We start from the raw sequence: 14,739 nt of genomic DNA, 5'->3' as shown, positions 1-14,739 counted from the left end.
AAAAGAAACAAACAAATAAACAGTTACAATTCATAAGCATTAACAGTATCCTTGAATTTTTCAGAATCCTTGATGACGACGACGGTGGAGGGCAGGTGATTCCAGTCCGAGGCAGTTCTGGGGACGAAAGAATTAAGATATTGGACTGTCCTGCACTGTGGGATGTGCACCTTTAGGTGGTGATCTCTGCGGGACGATATGTGCGCCGGAGGAGTAAACAGGGACTGCTTTAAGTTTTCGTTGCCGTAATATATTTTATGAAATGTGCAGAGACGCGAAATGCGGCGCCGAATGGCAAGATCCGGAAGATTAAGCGTTATTTTCATTTCTGTAACACTGGCATGGCGGGAGTAATTAGACATTATGAACCTTGCAGAGCGATTTTGGATGGACTCGAGCAACACAATGAGAGAGTTAGTGTATGGGTTCCACACTGGAGTAGCGTACTCAATTTTTGAGCGGACGAGTGTTTTGTAGAGCAGACGAAGACAAGTCCACTTGTCGAAACGTTGGCTCATCTGCGACCTGAGGCGTACCCTATTTACCCTTGTTCGGTTCTTCTTTTTTATACTGTAGAGCAGTAGTTTCACAGAGATAGGGGCAAGGGAAAAGTTGCGACGAATGAAGCCGAGCATGCGGTTGGCATCGTTAGTGATATATTCAATGTGAGCCTTCCAGGACAGATCATCAGTTATTTGAACACCAAGATACTTATACTTGTTAACTTTGGTCAGTGGGGTGTCATCAAGAGAGTATGAGCACGGAATGTTGTGATTAGTCGTGCGCGTAATTCTCATTTACATTTGTTAACATTTAGTTTCATAAGCCAGGTATTACACCAAGTTCCAATTATGTTCAGATCATTTTGAAGAGCGCATGCAACATCTTGGTTAGTAACTTCTCTGTACAAAACACAGTCATCAGCGAAAAGTCTTATTTTGGAAGTAACTGAGGAAGGAAGATCATTAATATAGATAAGGAAAAGAAGAGGTCCTAGAACTGATCCTTGCGGAACGCCAGAGGTTACGGGGGAAATGGGGGAGTCATGATCGTTAGCATTTACATACTGACTTCGATTACTTAAAAAACACTCAATCCACTTTAAAATACCATTATCAATATTTAATTTACTTAACTTATAAAGTAACAGTTGGTGTGACACGGTGTCGAAAGCCTTTGCAAAGTCGATAAATATGCAATCAATGAGAGAAGAGTGGTCCAGTGCAAAAATCAAGTCATTAGTGAATGCAATTAATTGAGTTTCACATGAATGATGCTTACGAAAACCATGCTGTGAATCTGTAAAAAACGAATTAGTTTCCAGATAGTCAACAAGGTGTGAATAGATAATATGTTCAAGGAGCTTGCATGGAATAGATGTTAAGGAAATAGGCCTGTAGTTATTAGGATTATGAACGTCACCAGACTTGTGGACTGGAACCACCTTGGCGATCCTCCAGTCGTCAGGCAGTGATGCGCTACGGATGGACTGCGTAAAAATTTCGGACAACATCATGGATGAATATAAACATGTACTCTTCAAGAACTTATAACTAATACCGTCGACCCCTGCAGCTGAAGCAAGCTTTCCTTTCTGAATAAGCCTGGCAACACCTTCATCATTGATAGTTATAGGCTCCATCTGAATCGATTCAGAAACCGCAATATCGGGTAAGGTGGAAACCACGGAATTACTAAAGGATGAGAAAAATGTATTGTTCAAAGCAATGCAACACTTGTGAGGGGGAACCGGGATATTATTTATAGAGCGAAGTCGGACCTCTTTTGTTTTGCGCATATTTACGACGTTCCAAAATTTTTGCGGGTTAGAAACGAGCAAATGAGGCAGTGTGTCATGATAAAAAACATGCTTAGCGCTCTGCAGCGCCTGCTTGTACTGTGACGCGACAGCACGATAAAGGGGCCATTTATCAGCAATTTTTGAATTTTTCAGCTGCCGGAAAATGCGCTTCTTCTTATTTAGGAGGCGCTTTAGCGATACGCTGAACCAGGGTGCTTGTTTGGAGCAGGAAACGCGACAAGTGGGAATATATTCATTTATGAGATCATTCACCTTCGTTTTAAACACGTGCCAGTTTTCTTGAGTGGAACGACTCCAGAACTGCGGGAAGAAGGTGTCGCAAAAGCGCTCGAGCTCTGCATAAATAGCTTGAAAGTCCACCTTGTTGTAGTTCCTAAGTAGCTTGTATCTTTTTGGAGAGCGAGCCGAGCGTGAATTAAGGCATAGTTAGGTGGATTGCACTATGGTCACTTAGGCCCGGAAGAAAGCTGATTGAAGATATAGTTTCAGGAGAGGTGGTTAGCACAAGATCAAGTATGTTGGCAGATGTCTGAGTAACACGGGTTGGTTCTTTAACGATTTGATCAAGGTTGAACGTAGAACACAATTCAATGAATGCAGAACATTCTGAGAAAGGACGTAACAAATGATAAGAGGGGCTGTTCCATGAAATGGCGGGAAGGTTGAAATCGCCAAAAATATAAAGAGGAGACTTCGGAAACTTAGAAAGGACCGAATAAATGGCGTCATGTAGGTCATCGCAGAAGCAAGGCTGTGAGCTAGGTGGTCGATAGCATACGCAAAATAAAACGTCCTTGTGGTTCAAACGTAAGCAAATGCAGAGAAATTCCAGTGAAGAATTCACGGGAACGCCATAGGAAGCAATTTCATCTGATACGGCAATCAAAACACCACCACCAACGCGCTCACAGCGATCAAATCTATAAATGTTATAATTTTTTTCACAAGTGAACAGTTCCCGAGAAACAACTTTTTCAGACAGCCACGTTTCGGTCAGGACAATCACATCGGCAAGACACGTGTCGGCTAGGGCTGACAATGAGTCTCGTTTATTTAAAATGCTGCGAATGTTAGTGAAAAGAATCGAGTAATGTGGATTCGGTAATGCCTGAACGGCTGCGTTTTCCTATGGCGAACCTGAGAAAGAAGTTGATGCAGGCAGATGTGATGCAGGCGGGGCTGTTGCGTCATTTTCAGAGGCACGCCCGCTAGGCGCTTCAACTTCGCATATGGCATCCGTGTCGGCAGAATATACGTAGCATTTTTTGTTTACGTACAGCCTGTTGTAACGCAGGTTGTATTTATGGCCACTTGCTTTACCATAGTCCATGAGCTTTTTCCGCGAAAGCCTGGTTGCTCTGCAAAAGTCCTCCTGTATAGACGCGCCTGTATTCTTCAGTTTTGTTCTCTGAGCCCAAATGCCATCTTTAACTTTGAACGACGCGAACTTCACGACGATCGGTCGGCATTTCTTTTTAACGAAAGCTCCAAGGCGATGTGCCCTTGCAATGCCTTCATCGGTTAGTTCAAGGGAAAATAAGCTCAGAAGGCGTCTCCGTATCTTCTGCTCAGATTCCGCCCATGTTTCATCGGCTGCATCATCGAAACCGTAAAATATAAGATTATCTCTTCGAGACTGATCTTCAAATTCATCAAGGCGTGTCCGCAGAAGATAGCTTTCATCAAGAACAGCTTTAGTTACGAAGTGTTTCACGTCAGCCCCATCCAGAAGTGCTGTAGAATCGCTTTCCTTTGCCTCGAGAGCTGCCAGTCGATGTAATGCGTCTGACACTGTCTTCAAGCTGCTTTTGACTGGCCTCTAGCTGCTTTTTACCGGTCTCTAGCTGTTTTTGACTGGCCTTTACCTCGCTCAAAGAGGCCATTACTTCCCCAAGGCGCGATTCCATAGATTTTTTCAGGTCATTAATTGCAGCTAATATATCCTCGTTACTCAGGCCTTGCTTGTTTGGACCAGGGTTCGACTCTACATCCCCTGACAACAAAAGCAACTTCACAACATGAATACAATCGGCAATGGTGCATCCCAAAGTGTGTGGGCATGGGACAAGCAGTAAACAGCGATTACTAGTACGCTTAGAATATAGTGAAAGTGAGCAACTGACCTGCGTAAGCAAGTAGAAAGGCTTTAGCACCATCATCGCTGCTGTCCCACGCCCACTGACGAGCGGATGCATCGGTCGACAATTTATACACTGCACGCTAGTTGATGACGGTGGCGGTGTGTCTTGCTTGTAGTAGCGCGGTGGCAGCGCGTTTTTGTCGTCCAACGGCGCGAAGTTCAAAGTGGCAGGACAATAACCGGCTGAGAAGAGTCCGTGGAGACGGGCAGCATTTGGCAGCAAGGGTTGTCCTCCAGGCAAATCCAGGCAAAAAGCAGGGAAGTTGTAGTAGACCACGAGCAACTGTGAAAGCAAGTAGAAAGGCTTTAGCACCATCATCGCTGCTGTCCCACGCCCACTCGATGTGTTGTAGTATGACAAGCGATGTGGTATGACAAGCGATGGAACACGGCGACACAACAGAAACAGAACGACGTGATGACATGCCGATGAAATATGCTTTAATGGCCAGCGGGCCTGGCGCGAGCGCTCCGCCCCGCGCCACTGTCCGCTTCGTCATCATCTTCGTAGCAATATATATATATATATATATATATATATATATATATATATATATATATATATATATATATATATATATATATATATATATATATATATATGCGGGGTAGACCGGTTTGTCTCTTGGACGGTGGTGTTATAGGCGAAGATGGCATAGGGCAGGATGGTGCCCAATGTCTTGTGTTCGGTGTCGACGTAGTACATGGCGAGCATGTCCGCGATAGTTTTATTCAGACGCTCTGTAAGTCCGTTTGTCTGCAGGTGGTAGACGGTCGTCCTGCGGCGGCTCGTCCGGCTGTACTTCAAGATGGCTGGATTGGCTCCGCTGTAAATGCCTGTGATATGCACTTCGGGGGCGCCGTGTCGCACGAGAATGCGCTCGACGAAAGACTTGGCTACTTCTCCTGCGGTACCATTGGGCAATGCTTTTGCTTCGGCGTAGCGGGTAAAGTAATCGGTGGCCACGATGACCCACTTGCTACCCGTTGATGAAGTCGGAAATGGGCCGAGAAGATCCATTCAAGTTTGCTGAAACGGCTTGGCTCACACTCACGGCACGTTTTCACGTAATGTGCAACGCCGGCAGGTAATCGCGGATAATAACATATCTCATGGACTCGATTCAACGTGGGTGCCATCTCGAGATGTCCTGCTGTCGGCTCATCGTGGAAAGCCAGCAAACTTTTCTTTCGGAGTTCTTTAGGCAACGACAAGGAGGTATGCGTTCATGTTGGGTGTGAAGTTCTTCGCAAAGACGTCATTATGCAACGCGAAGTTCGACAGCTGACGCCTGAACACCGTAGGAGGAAAATCGGTCTTGCCTTCTTGATAATCCACTAGGTCTCTCAACAGAGTCCGCGTGCTGCTGGGTTGCAAAACCGCTGGTGTTGTTGTTGTTGTCCAAATAACGTATGACACATACCCACAGAAGGGGATCGGCCAAGAATTGGGCAGCAAAGAAAGTTTTTGAGTATGCTTACATGTAAAAAAAAAAAATGATTGCAGGCTTAAAGGAAAAGGAAAGACAATGTGAAATAATTGAAATTAAAAGTCATAACGCACACGGGAGATTGACACTGGAATTTGTAGAATAAGTGATGTTGAAAAATTTAGCAAGGCAAACGATTTGACTCCAGTAGAAAATTTTGCATGGCGGTAAAAGCAGACCTGTGACTGTGTCGAAGGAGGGTGGCGCCTAATGATCACAATATCGGACTACTTAAACTGAGGCCAACCTGTTGCAATGGCCTTCCCATCAGTTGTCTTCTCAACGTAGTGAGATGGCGGCAAAACAATAAAAATTGATCTAATGATTCCTGTTCACCGCAAAATGCGCAGGCTGGAGAAAGTGCCAAACCAGACCTGTGAAGATAGAAATTTAGAGGTGGGATACGGCAGCGCAGCCTTGTTAGAAAACCTCAAGTTGCCGTGAATGGCACAATTTCCTACTCTAAGAATATTTGAGATACAGGTAGTCGTCAGATATTAAAAGATGTCCAGTTTGTATGTTTAATAAAGTTTTTCTCCGAAACCTCGCTGCGGTGATATACGCTGTCGCTGGAAGGATAGATAATACGGGGTCATTGAGTGACTCTTTTGCCATGCTATCAGCATATTCATTTAAAGTCGCATTGCTGCACATGGTACCCATACCATGTGTACGAGTTTCAAATATCGTGGGATCAGGGAGAGGAAGGTTTATACGATTGCAGAATCGACTGACGAAGAGAGGGATGAACACAAGGATAGAGAGTCGGTAATTACAGCCACTGCAGAAAAAGAGGAGTCTAGTTTCCGTAGAGCGAGTACCACCGCCAGAAACTCTGCTTGAAAAATTGGGGTGAAATCCGGAAGACACACAGAAGAAGACCAGTCTAGTTGCAGACAATATAGCGGGTGTCCCAGCTAACTTGAACCAAAGGTTACAAAATAATATATTTGAGGTAGGTCAGTGAAACCAATTGCATACAACTGCCAGCCTGTTTGCGCACTACAGGCAATTTTTTGTTTGGCAATTACTTAATTAGCTAATTATGTTAATTTCTGTAATTTATTAAATATCGACTTTAGACCAAAAATGTGAATTGGAAAGTTGTAGAGCACCTTCAGAAACCCCCATTCCATTAATTGCTATAAAGAAAGTTTCACGTGTATCTTTTTTTCCGGGCTCAGAAGAAAGCCCGCGAAATACAAATAATACCACGTGACTAGCGCATTTGTGCGCCGCGATTGTGGTGCTCTCAGTCGTGGTTTGAGCGAACGAAATCATCTGCGGCCGTGACCCGATAGTCCCGTTGCAGCGGCAGGCAGAAATGTTGGCGATGGTTCGAGCGAGCTCGACCTCGCCCGTCGCCACCGCGATTTTGGCCAGGCCTGCGCACCGCAGCAGCCTACATCACGACAGGCGGATGGCGATAAACAACCGGCAAATGAAGGTGCAGCGCTAATTTTAGTCGAGTCACATGATGTCATCTCGCCCCTTTACCCAAGCCTGTATGCGCAGATTCAGTGGCTGATCGCTCATCCTTATCGCTCATCCGTTTGTCGTGACGTTCGCTGATGGGAAAGAAGGTGATGCAAAGGCCTTGTTAGAATGTCGTTGGTGTCGGCTCGCCGCTCTCGCTGCTACTGCACCGTCACGTGGGCCTGCTGTCTGACGCGGGCGAAGAAGCCATCGCAGGCATATCGGCCTGCCGCTTTAACGGGGCCGAGAAGACACGGCCGCAGCTAATTTCGTTCGCTCAAACCACGACTGAGAGCACCACAATCGCGGCGCACAAATGCGCTAGTCACGTGGTATTATTTGTATTTCGCGGGCTTTCTTCTGAGCCCGGAAAAAAAGATACACGTGAGACTTTCTTTATCGCAATTAATGAAATGGGTGTTTCTGAAGGTTGTTACGACCGTGCATCCGCATTTGCGCGCTCTATTGTTCGCCTGTGGGCATGGAAAAGTATTGTGAATATGTGGTGATGGTCCAATGGCTCTAAGTGAGCCTGTTTCCAGGAATCCTGTTTTGTAAGCCTGTTTTGCTTTGTGGACACCCTGCAAATGCCAAATTGACCCTGTCAAGAGAACGTCTGGAAAAACACAAAGAAACGTCCCCCTGCGGGAAATGCAGGAAGTGCTTTCTTTCTTTTGTTCACCCTTCCAGTCCAGAAGCCCTATCGTCCAGTGAGGAATGTCTACTTTCCAAAGGAGACGACAGAGTGACATGTCCGCTGACGTGCAGGACAAGAAAGGAGCATGACGCATACAGCCATTAAGTGATTTCCCAGGAATGCAGGAAAGATTTGCAATTGTCGAAAACGGACAATGCTGGGAGCGTATGCGGCGCCCACGTGCACTTGGGTTTCTGAGAAGTAAATCCACTTGCCGGAACCAGCTGCCTATCGATTCTTGGCTGAAGAATAGAAATGTACCTCCTCGCCGTTCCCAAACTTTTCCCGCCAACAAGTGACCAGGCTCAACGAAACAATGCCGGGCCAGTCAGTGCTTCAGACCATCAGTGCAGTGATGTGTTCGATTGGATGCCGATATCTGAGGGGCGTGCCCTGGATTTGGTTGGTCTGCATCTTCAGGGAGGGGCTGGACATAGGGGGTTTTAAGGACGCTGCAGAGCACGAAATGTCGCTCTGGGCCCTGGGTAAACGGCTCATCCAGTCGCTTCTCGCTATGAACTCTTAACGCTTGCCATTTTGCTGATGTACCCTTCTTTTTCGTGTAAATAATCTTGTAAATAAGTTTCTCAAAGTGCCATTAAACCTGCTTGTACATATTTCACCAACTTCGAAGATTCAATCCTACTTCAACCCCGAGTCTCTGCACGCTACCAAGTGAAGGCCGGGTCGACGTAGCCCCAGCGTCACGACAACTGGTGACCAGCGTTGGGATCTGAATCTACAAGCCACAACATCTGATGACTGGAGGTGGGATCTGGATCTACAAGCTACAACATCTGGTGATTCGAGGTGGATCAGAATCTACAAGCCACAACATCTGGTGATCGGAGGTGGCATCTCAAGCAACAAGCAGGCGCAACAATCGGCCAACAAGAGAGCAGCTCGGAACATCGATCGCATGTGTGGGTGAGTGCTTGGCTTTTCTTCTGATGTGGACCAGGTTCTAGAACAGGGTTAGATTTTAGAACTGGTAAAAAGTGTTGAAACGCCTTTAGGTTTGGTAGTTTGCACTGTTGTTTTGGAAGTAGCCGACACTCGGAGCGATCATGGACCTACAAAAGCTGCAGAAACCGGAACTGTTGCTATTGTGTGAGGAATTGGGAATTAATACAAGTGGTTTGGCACGAAAACCCTTGATTATAAAGGCAATCACTGATTTGGGAACAGATGATGAGGAGCTCAGTGAAGCATGGAACCTCATCGGACAAAAAAAGGAGGAGCAGCTCAGACAGCAGAAAGAGCGGGAAAACGAGGAAAAGAGGCGTGAGCGTGAACTTGAGAGGGAAAAAGAGGAAAAGAAGCGTGAACTTGAGAGGGAAAGAGAGGAAAAGAAGCGTGAACTTGAGAGGGAAAAAGAGGAAAAGAAGCGTGAAATTGAAAGAGAAGCAAAAAGGCTGGAGCTAGAAATTGAGCTCCGGAAATTAGAACTAGAGTTGAGCAAGAGGTCGGGCAATTGTCCCCAGCTAGCGGTGCCTCTTCTCAACAAGGAGGCAGATTTCAAGATGTCAAAGTACATGCAGCCATATGTGATATCAGGGGATATCGGTCTGTATCTGGCTAACTTTGAGCGAACCTGCGAAAAACTGTCCTTCCAGCGAGACACTTGGTCTCAGAGATTATTGACGGTTCTGCCCTGCGAGGCAGCGGAGGTTGTCGCGCGGCTAAGCAAGGAGGACGCGGACAACTACGAGAAGGTCAAAGCTTGCCTTCTGAGAAAGTATAGGCTTAGCGCCGAGGCGTTCAGACAACGTTTTCGGAACGCTACTAAGTCCAGGGACGAGAGTTACCCTGAATTCCTGTACAATTTAAGAGTTAATTTGGGCGAGTGGCTAAAGAGCACTGATTCCTACAGTGATAGGGACGCTGTAGTCGAGCGAATTCTTTTGGAGCAGTTTTATAACTGCCTCCCAGAAAAAGAAAGAAATTGGTTACAGGACCGAGGCGAAATTAAGTCGGCAACTGAAGCTGCCGAACTTATTGAGGAGTATGCTTCGCGTCGACAATTCAGCAACCCAGCAGTGGATAGGCCCCGCAATCCCAAGTTCAGTGTGAAAAACCGTCAGGAAAGGCACTTTGCTAGAGTTGGAAACGAAGAAAGGAACGCTTCTTTAGGCAAACGCCCTAGAAAGGACGGCAGTGAGAAAAGTGGGGAAGTGACCAACGCGCAGAACACAAAGAACAAGCTTGGGGCTAGGAAGCCGCTCACAGGCTTTAGGTGTAATGAGCAGGGTCACATTGCCGTCAACTGCCGGAAAGAAAAGATTGCTTTCTCGTATGTCAGGGACTGCGATGAAAATATGCAGCTTTTAGAACCCTACCTGCATGACCTAGTAGTCAACGGGAAGCCTTGCAAGGTACTGCGCGATTCGGCCGCAACGATGGATGTTGTCCATCCGGCGTATGTATCGCCTTCCGACTATACTGGACAGTGTGCATGGATCCGACAGGTAGTTGAGGAACAGAGTGTGTGCTTGCCGATCGCGAACGTGGTCATCGAGGGCCCTTTCGGCGAATTAACAACCGAGGCTGCCGTTTCAGGAAAGCTTCCTAAGTGCTATCCGTATTTGTTCTCCAACAAATCGGACATGCTGCTGCGAAAGAGGGGCATCCTTTTCGGAGACAGAGTTGTGCAAGCCTTAACACGTTCAAAGGCGCGAGAACTAGCTACACTGCTCATTCCAGAAAAATCCACAGCGGAGGAAACGGCAGTTAAAACAGTGGTAAATGCGGAAGATAGCAGGTCAGAAAACTTTGAGAGCGAGGCATCTCAGATAAGTCAACTAGAAAGTGAGCTTGATAAGACACGGAATGAGGACGTTCTAGAGAGTAACCTCTTGCCGCCGGTGTCTAGTAATCTCACGAGACTTCTAAGTGGAACCCGAGAGGACTTAGCTATGGAGCAAGCCAATGATCCCAAGAATAAGCTCGAAGTACAGTGGGAAGGACCTGCTAAAGTCGTTGCAGAGCTTTCTGACACTAACTACGCAGTGAAAATCCCCGATAGGCGTAAAGCAGTGCGCATTTATCATTGCAATCTTATGAAGCCCTATGAGCAGAGGGAAACCATGGTAAATCTAACGTTAAACCTTCCTGAGGAGATGGGGGACAACTTGATTTGCCTCAGCGAAAAAGGAAGCAACGCTCAGGAGCTTCTCAAAAAGACGGAGCAGAGAGGAGAACTAAAGAAATCCCAGCTGTCCGATCTGGGCGAAATAATAACAGAGTTTGAGGCCTGCTTCGTGGACAGGCCAGGCAGAACTGATTTGACTGAGCACGATATTGAGCTGACTTCAGACGTGCCAGTGCGATCAAGGTGCTACCGATTTTCTCCAAGGCAAAGAGAAATTCTGGATAGGGAAGTAACTCGCATGCTGGAATTGGGAGTAATAAAACCCTCGGAAAGCGATTATGCTTCGCCTATGATCTTAGTAGAAGCTCCAGGTAAAGACCCTAGGCCTGAGGTAGACTACCGAAAGCTAAATTCTCTCACCAGGGATCAAGTGTATCCTATTCCGAATATTGAGGAGAGAGTAGAACAGGTCAGTAGAGCGGCATATGTGACTACGCTGGACCTTACTCGAGGATACTGGCAAGTACCGCTCACTGAACGCGCCAGCAGATACGCGGCTTTCGTCACTCCGACGGGCTCCAACAATGATGAGTTTCGGGCTCAAAAATGCTCCATTTTGTTTTTCCCGACTCATGAATAGGGTTTTAAAGGGGTGTGAAACATTCGCGGTGCCTTATTTAGACGACATTGCGGTTTTTTCCGACTCATGGGCGGACCATATGGTACATCTAAGAGCTGTACTGAGCCTTTTGCGTCAAGCTGGACTAACCGTAAAGGCCGAGAAATGTTGCCTGGCAAGGGCGACCGTGGACTACTTGGGTCACAATGTAGGTCAAGGTTTCAGGAAACCCAGCGAGATTAAGATTTCTGCGGTAGCAGACTATCCGCGGCCGAGCACGAAGACGGAAATTCGAGCATTCCTGGGTCTGACGGGATACTACAATCACTACATCCCTAACTATTCAGCTTTGGCTAGCCCTCTGACCGACGCTCTCCGCAAGACAGAACCGACAAATGTAGTCTGGGACGAACAAAAGGAAGCCTCCTTCGTAAACCTGAAGGCTGTGCTGATTAGCCGTCCGGTATTGCGAGCTCCAGACTATGACCGAGAATTCACGGTCCAGTGTGATGCCAGTGATCGAGGGCTAGGTGCTGTTCTCTCCCAGAGAGATGACGACGGTAATGAGCACCCCGTGCTCTACCTGAGCAGAAAACTGAGTTCTAGAGAGAGGGCTTATTGCGCGTCAGAGAAAGAGTGCGCTTGCATTGTATGGGCCATTCAAAAATTGCAGTGCTATCTTGGAGGGGCCAAATTCACCGTAGAGACGGACCATTGTCCCCTGGCTTGGCTGCAAACTGCGACATCGAAAAACAGTCGCCTTCTTAGGTGGAGCTTGATTTTACAGCAGTACAATTTTGAAATAAGATACAAAAAGGGGAAGTTAAATGGGAATGCGGACGCGCTTAGCCGCTCTTTCTAAGCGGTCCGAGATGTTCCTCACCATGTATCCAAATTGATAATCAGGTTTTTTTTTTTCGTGCGCTTGTATATGTGTGGCTATGTAAAGCAGCACGTTTGGTTTTCTAGGAATACGTGGGTCCTGAACGTCTTGAGAGTGGGCTTTTCTCGAACAACAATGGCAGTTTTATTTTGACCTGGTCTCTTCAGACGGGAGCCGAGTGCTTGTTTAGACATGTGGTTGAGTTTCAGACAGCTCGAGCAATTTGGCCTACAACAATCAAGACAACGCGACAAGCAACAGCGAGCTTCAAGCGCTCACGTGCAGGCCATTAAGTCGTCTCTTCATGCAGCAGCTGCGACTGCTGCCCTCCGAGACTCTTCTGGCGGGGGAGGAGGCTGTTACGACCGTGCATCCGCATTTGCGCGCTCTATTGTTCGCCTGTGGGCATGGAAAAGTATTGTGAATATGTGGTGATGGTCCAATGGCTCTAAGTGAGCCTGTTTCCAGGAATCCTGTTTTGTAAGCCTGTTTTGCTTTGTGGACACCCTGCAAATGCCAAATTGACCCTGTCAAGAGAACGTCTGGAAAAACACAAAGAAACGTCCCCCTGCGGGAAATGCAGGAAGTGCTTTCTTTCTTTTGTTCACCCTTCCAGTCGAGAAGCCCTATCGTCCAGTGAGGAATGTCTACTTTCCAAAGGAGACGACAGAGTGACATGTCCGCTGACGTGCAGGACAAGAAAGGAGCATGACGCATACAGCCATTAAGTGATTTCCCAGGAATGCAGGAAAGATTTGCAATTGTCGAAAACGGACAATGCTGGGAGCGTATGCGGCGCCCACGTGCACTTGGGTTTCTGAGAAGTAAATCCACTTGCCGGAACCAGCTGCCTATCGATTCTTGGCTGAAGAATAGAAATGTACCTCCTCGCCGTTCCCAAGCTTTTCCCGCCAACAAGTGACCAGGCTCAACGAAACAATGCCGGGCCAGTCAGTGCTTCAGACCATCAGTGCAGTGATGTGTTCGATTGGATGCCGATATCTGAGGGGCGTGCCCTGGATTTGGTTGGTCTGCATCTTCAGGGAGGGGCTGGACATAGGGGGTTTTAAGGACGCTGCAGAGCACGAAATGTCGCTCTGGGCCCTGGGTAAACGGCTCATCCAGTCGCTTCTCGCTATGAACTCTTAACGCTTGCCATTTTGCTGATGTACCCTTCTTTTTCGTGTAAATAATCTTGTAAATAAGTTTCTCAAAGTGCCATTAAACCTGCTTGTACATATTTCACCAACTTCGAAGATTCAATCCTACTGAGATGTGGATTTAATAGTTCGTTTGAACGTCTAGCGCTGCCAGTAATTCGGGCAGAGCAGGGTCGAATTGCCAGCCGCAGGGCACAGCTTCAGCACGAGAGATGGGCGCCGGAGCCAAGCGATGGTGATGGCGATGCCGCAGCATTTTCCGTTCTTTGTCTTCTTTACATTTCCCCCACGTGAAGAAGTCGCCATCCTGGCGACTCAGGGAGAAGAGACGACCAGAGGGTTGTAATATGGCTTGAGGCGGCTAACGTGGACAATCTCGCGGCCGCGACGGCGGTGGTCGGAAGAAGGGGTGACTGGCTCGATGACGTAGTTCACAGGGGATGTGCGTTCCAAGACGCGATAAGGTCCGTGGTATTTGGTGTCTAGTTTGTTGGTGGCAGGAACGCATAGCCAAACGAAGCTGTCGGCCTGGAACGTGGGAGCAGGAGTATCGGTATCATGCTGATCTTTGCGATAGCCTTGAGTGTTGGAGGTAAACGTGCGAGCTAGCTGACGGCATTCCTCGGCCTTCTGTACAATGTCTGACAAAGCACTGTACTCAGAGGCATCTGGATGGTATGGCAAAATTGTGTCCAGAGTACATGATGGTTCACGGCCGTATAAGAGGAAGAAGGGCGAAAAAGCAGTTGTTGCTTGGGTGGCAGTGTTGTACGCGAACGTTACGAATGGCAGTACTTGGTCCCAGTTCGAGCTTCCAGATTCAGATGTAACATACATTGCGAGCATGTCCCCAAGCGTACGGTTGAAGCGCTCCGTGAGGCCATTTGTTTGCGGGTGGTACGCAGTTGTAGCTCGATGTATCGATTTACAAGACGACAGGAGCTCTTGGACTACTTCGGAAAGAAAGACACGACCTCTATCACTCAGTAGCTCGCGGGGGGCGCCGTGTCGAAGAATGAAGTGGTGCAGAAGAAAATGGGCTACCTCTCGAGCTGTCGCCGCGGGAAGTGCAGCAGTCTCGGCGTAACGGGTCAGGTGGTCGACGGTGACGATGACCCATCGATTACCAGCGGCACTGCATGGTAGCGGACCATAGAGGTCGATTCCCACGCGATCAAACGGGCGAGCTGGACACGGTAAAGGCTGAAGAGGGCCAGCAGGGTGGCGAGAAATCTTGCGTTGTTGACAGGCGGTACAAGAGTGAATGTAGCGACGTACGAAATTGTACATTCCCCGCCAGTAGTACCTTTGACGAATTCGATCATATGTTTTGAGGACGCCGGCATGAGCGCTTTGTGGGT

General features: G+C 47.5%; 2 protein-coding genes across 6 annotated transcripts in view; one reads left to right on the top strand and one right to left on the bottom strand.

The window, feature by feature from the left end:
- LOC146206698 (uncharacterized) overlaps positions 1-14,739 on the top strand; it is a 102,542-nt gene that overhangs the window by 15,206 nt on the left and 72,597 nt on the right. The gene's annotated exons all lie outside the window — the stretch shown is intronic.
- On the bottom strand, positions 2,949-3,981 carry LOC146206699 (uncharacterized). Its single transcript, XM_084587565.1, has 2 exons — positions 3,774-3,981; positions 2,949-3,586 (listed from the first exon to the last, which is right to left on the bottom strand). Exons 1-2 carry the CDS (start codon positions 3,979-3,981, stop codon positions 2,949-2,951), a joined length of 846 nt encoding a protein of 281 aa, XP_084443691.1.

The sequence above is a fragment of the Amblyomma maculatum genome, chromosome 1 (assembly GCF_055883805.1).
Source record: "Amblyomma maculatum isolate TAMU_Amacu chromosome 1, ASM5588380v1, whole genome shotgun sequence".
NCBI lineage: Eukaryota > Metazoa > Arthropoda > Arachnida > Ixodida > Ixodidae > Amblyomma > Amblyomma maculatum.
Note: the sequence above shows the minus strand (reverse complement) of the source record. Positions and strands in the feature narration are given on the sequence as shown.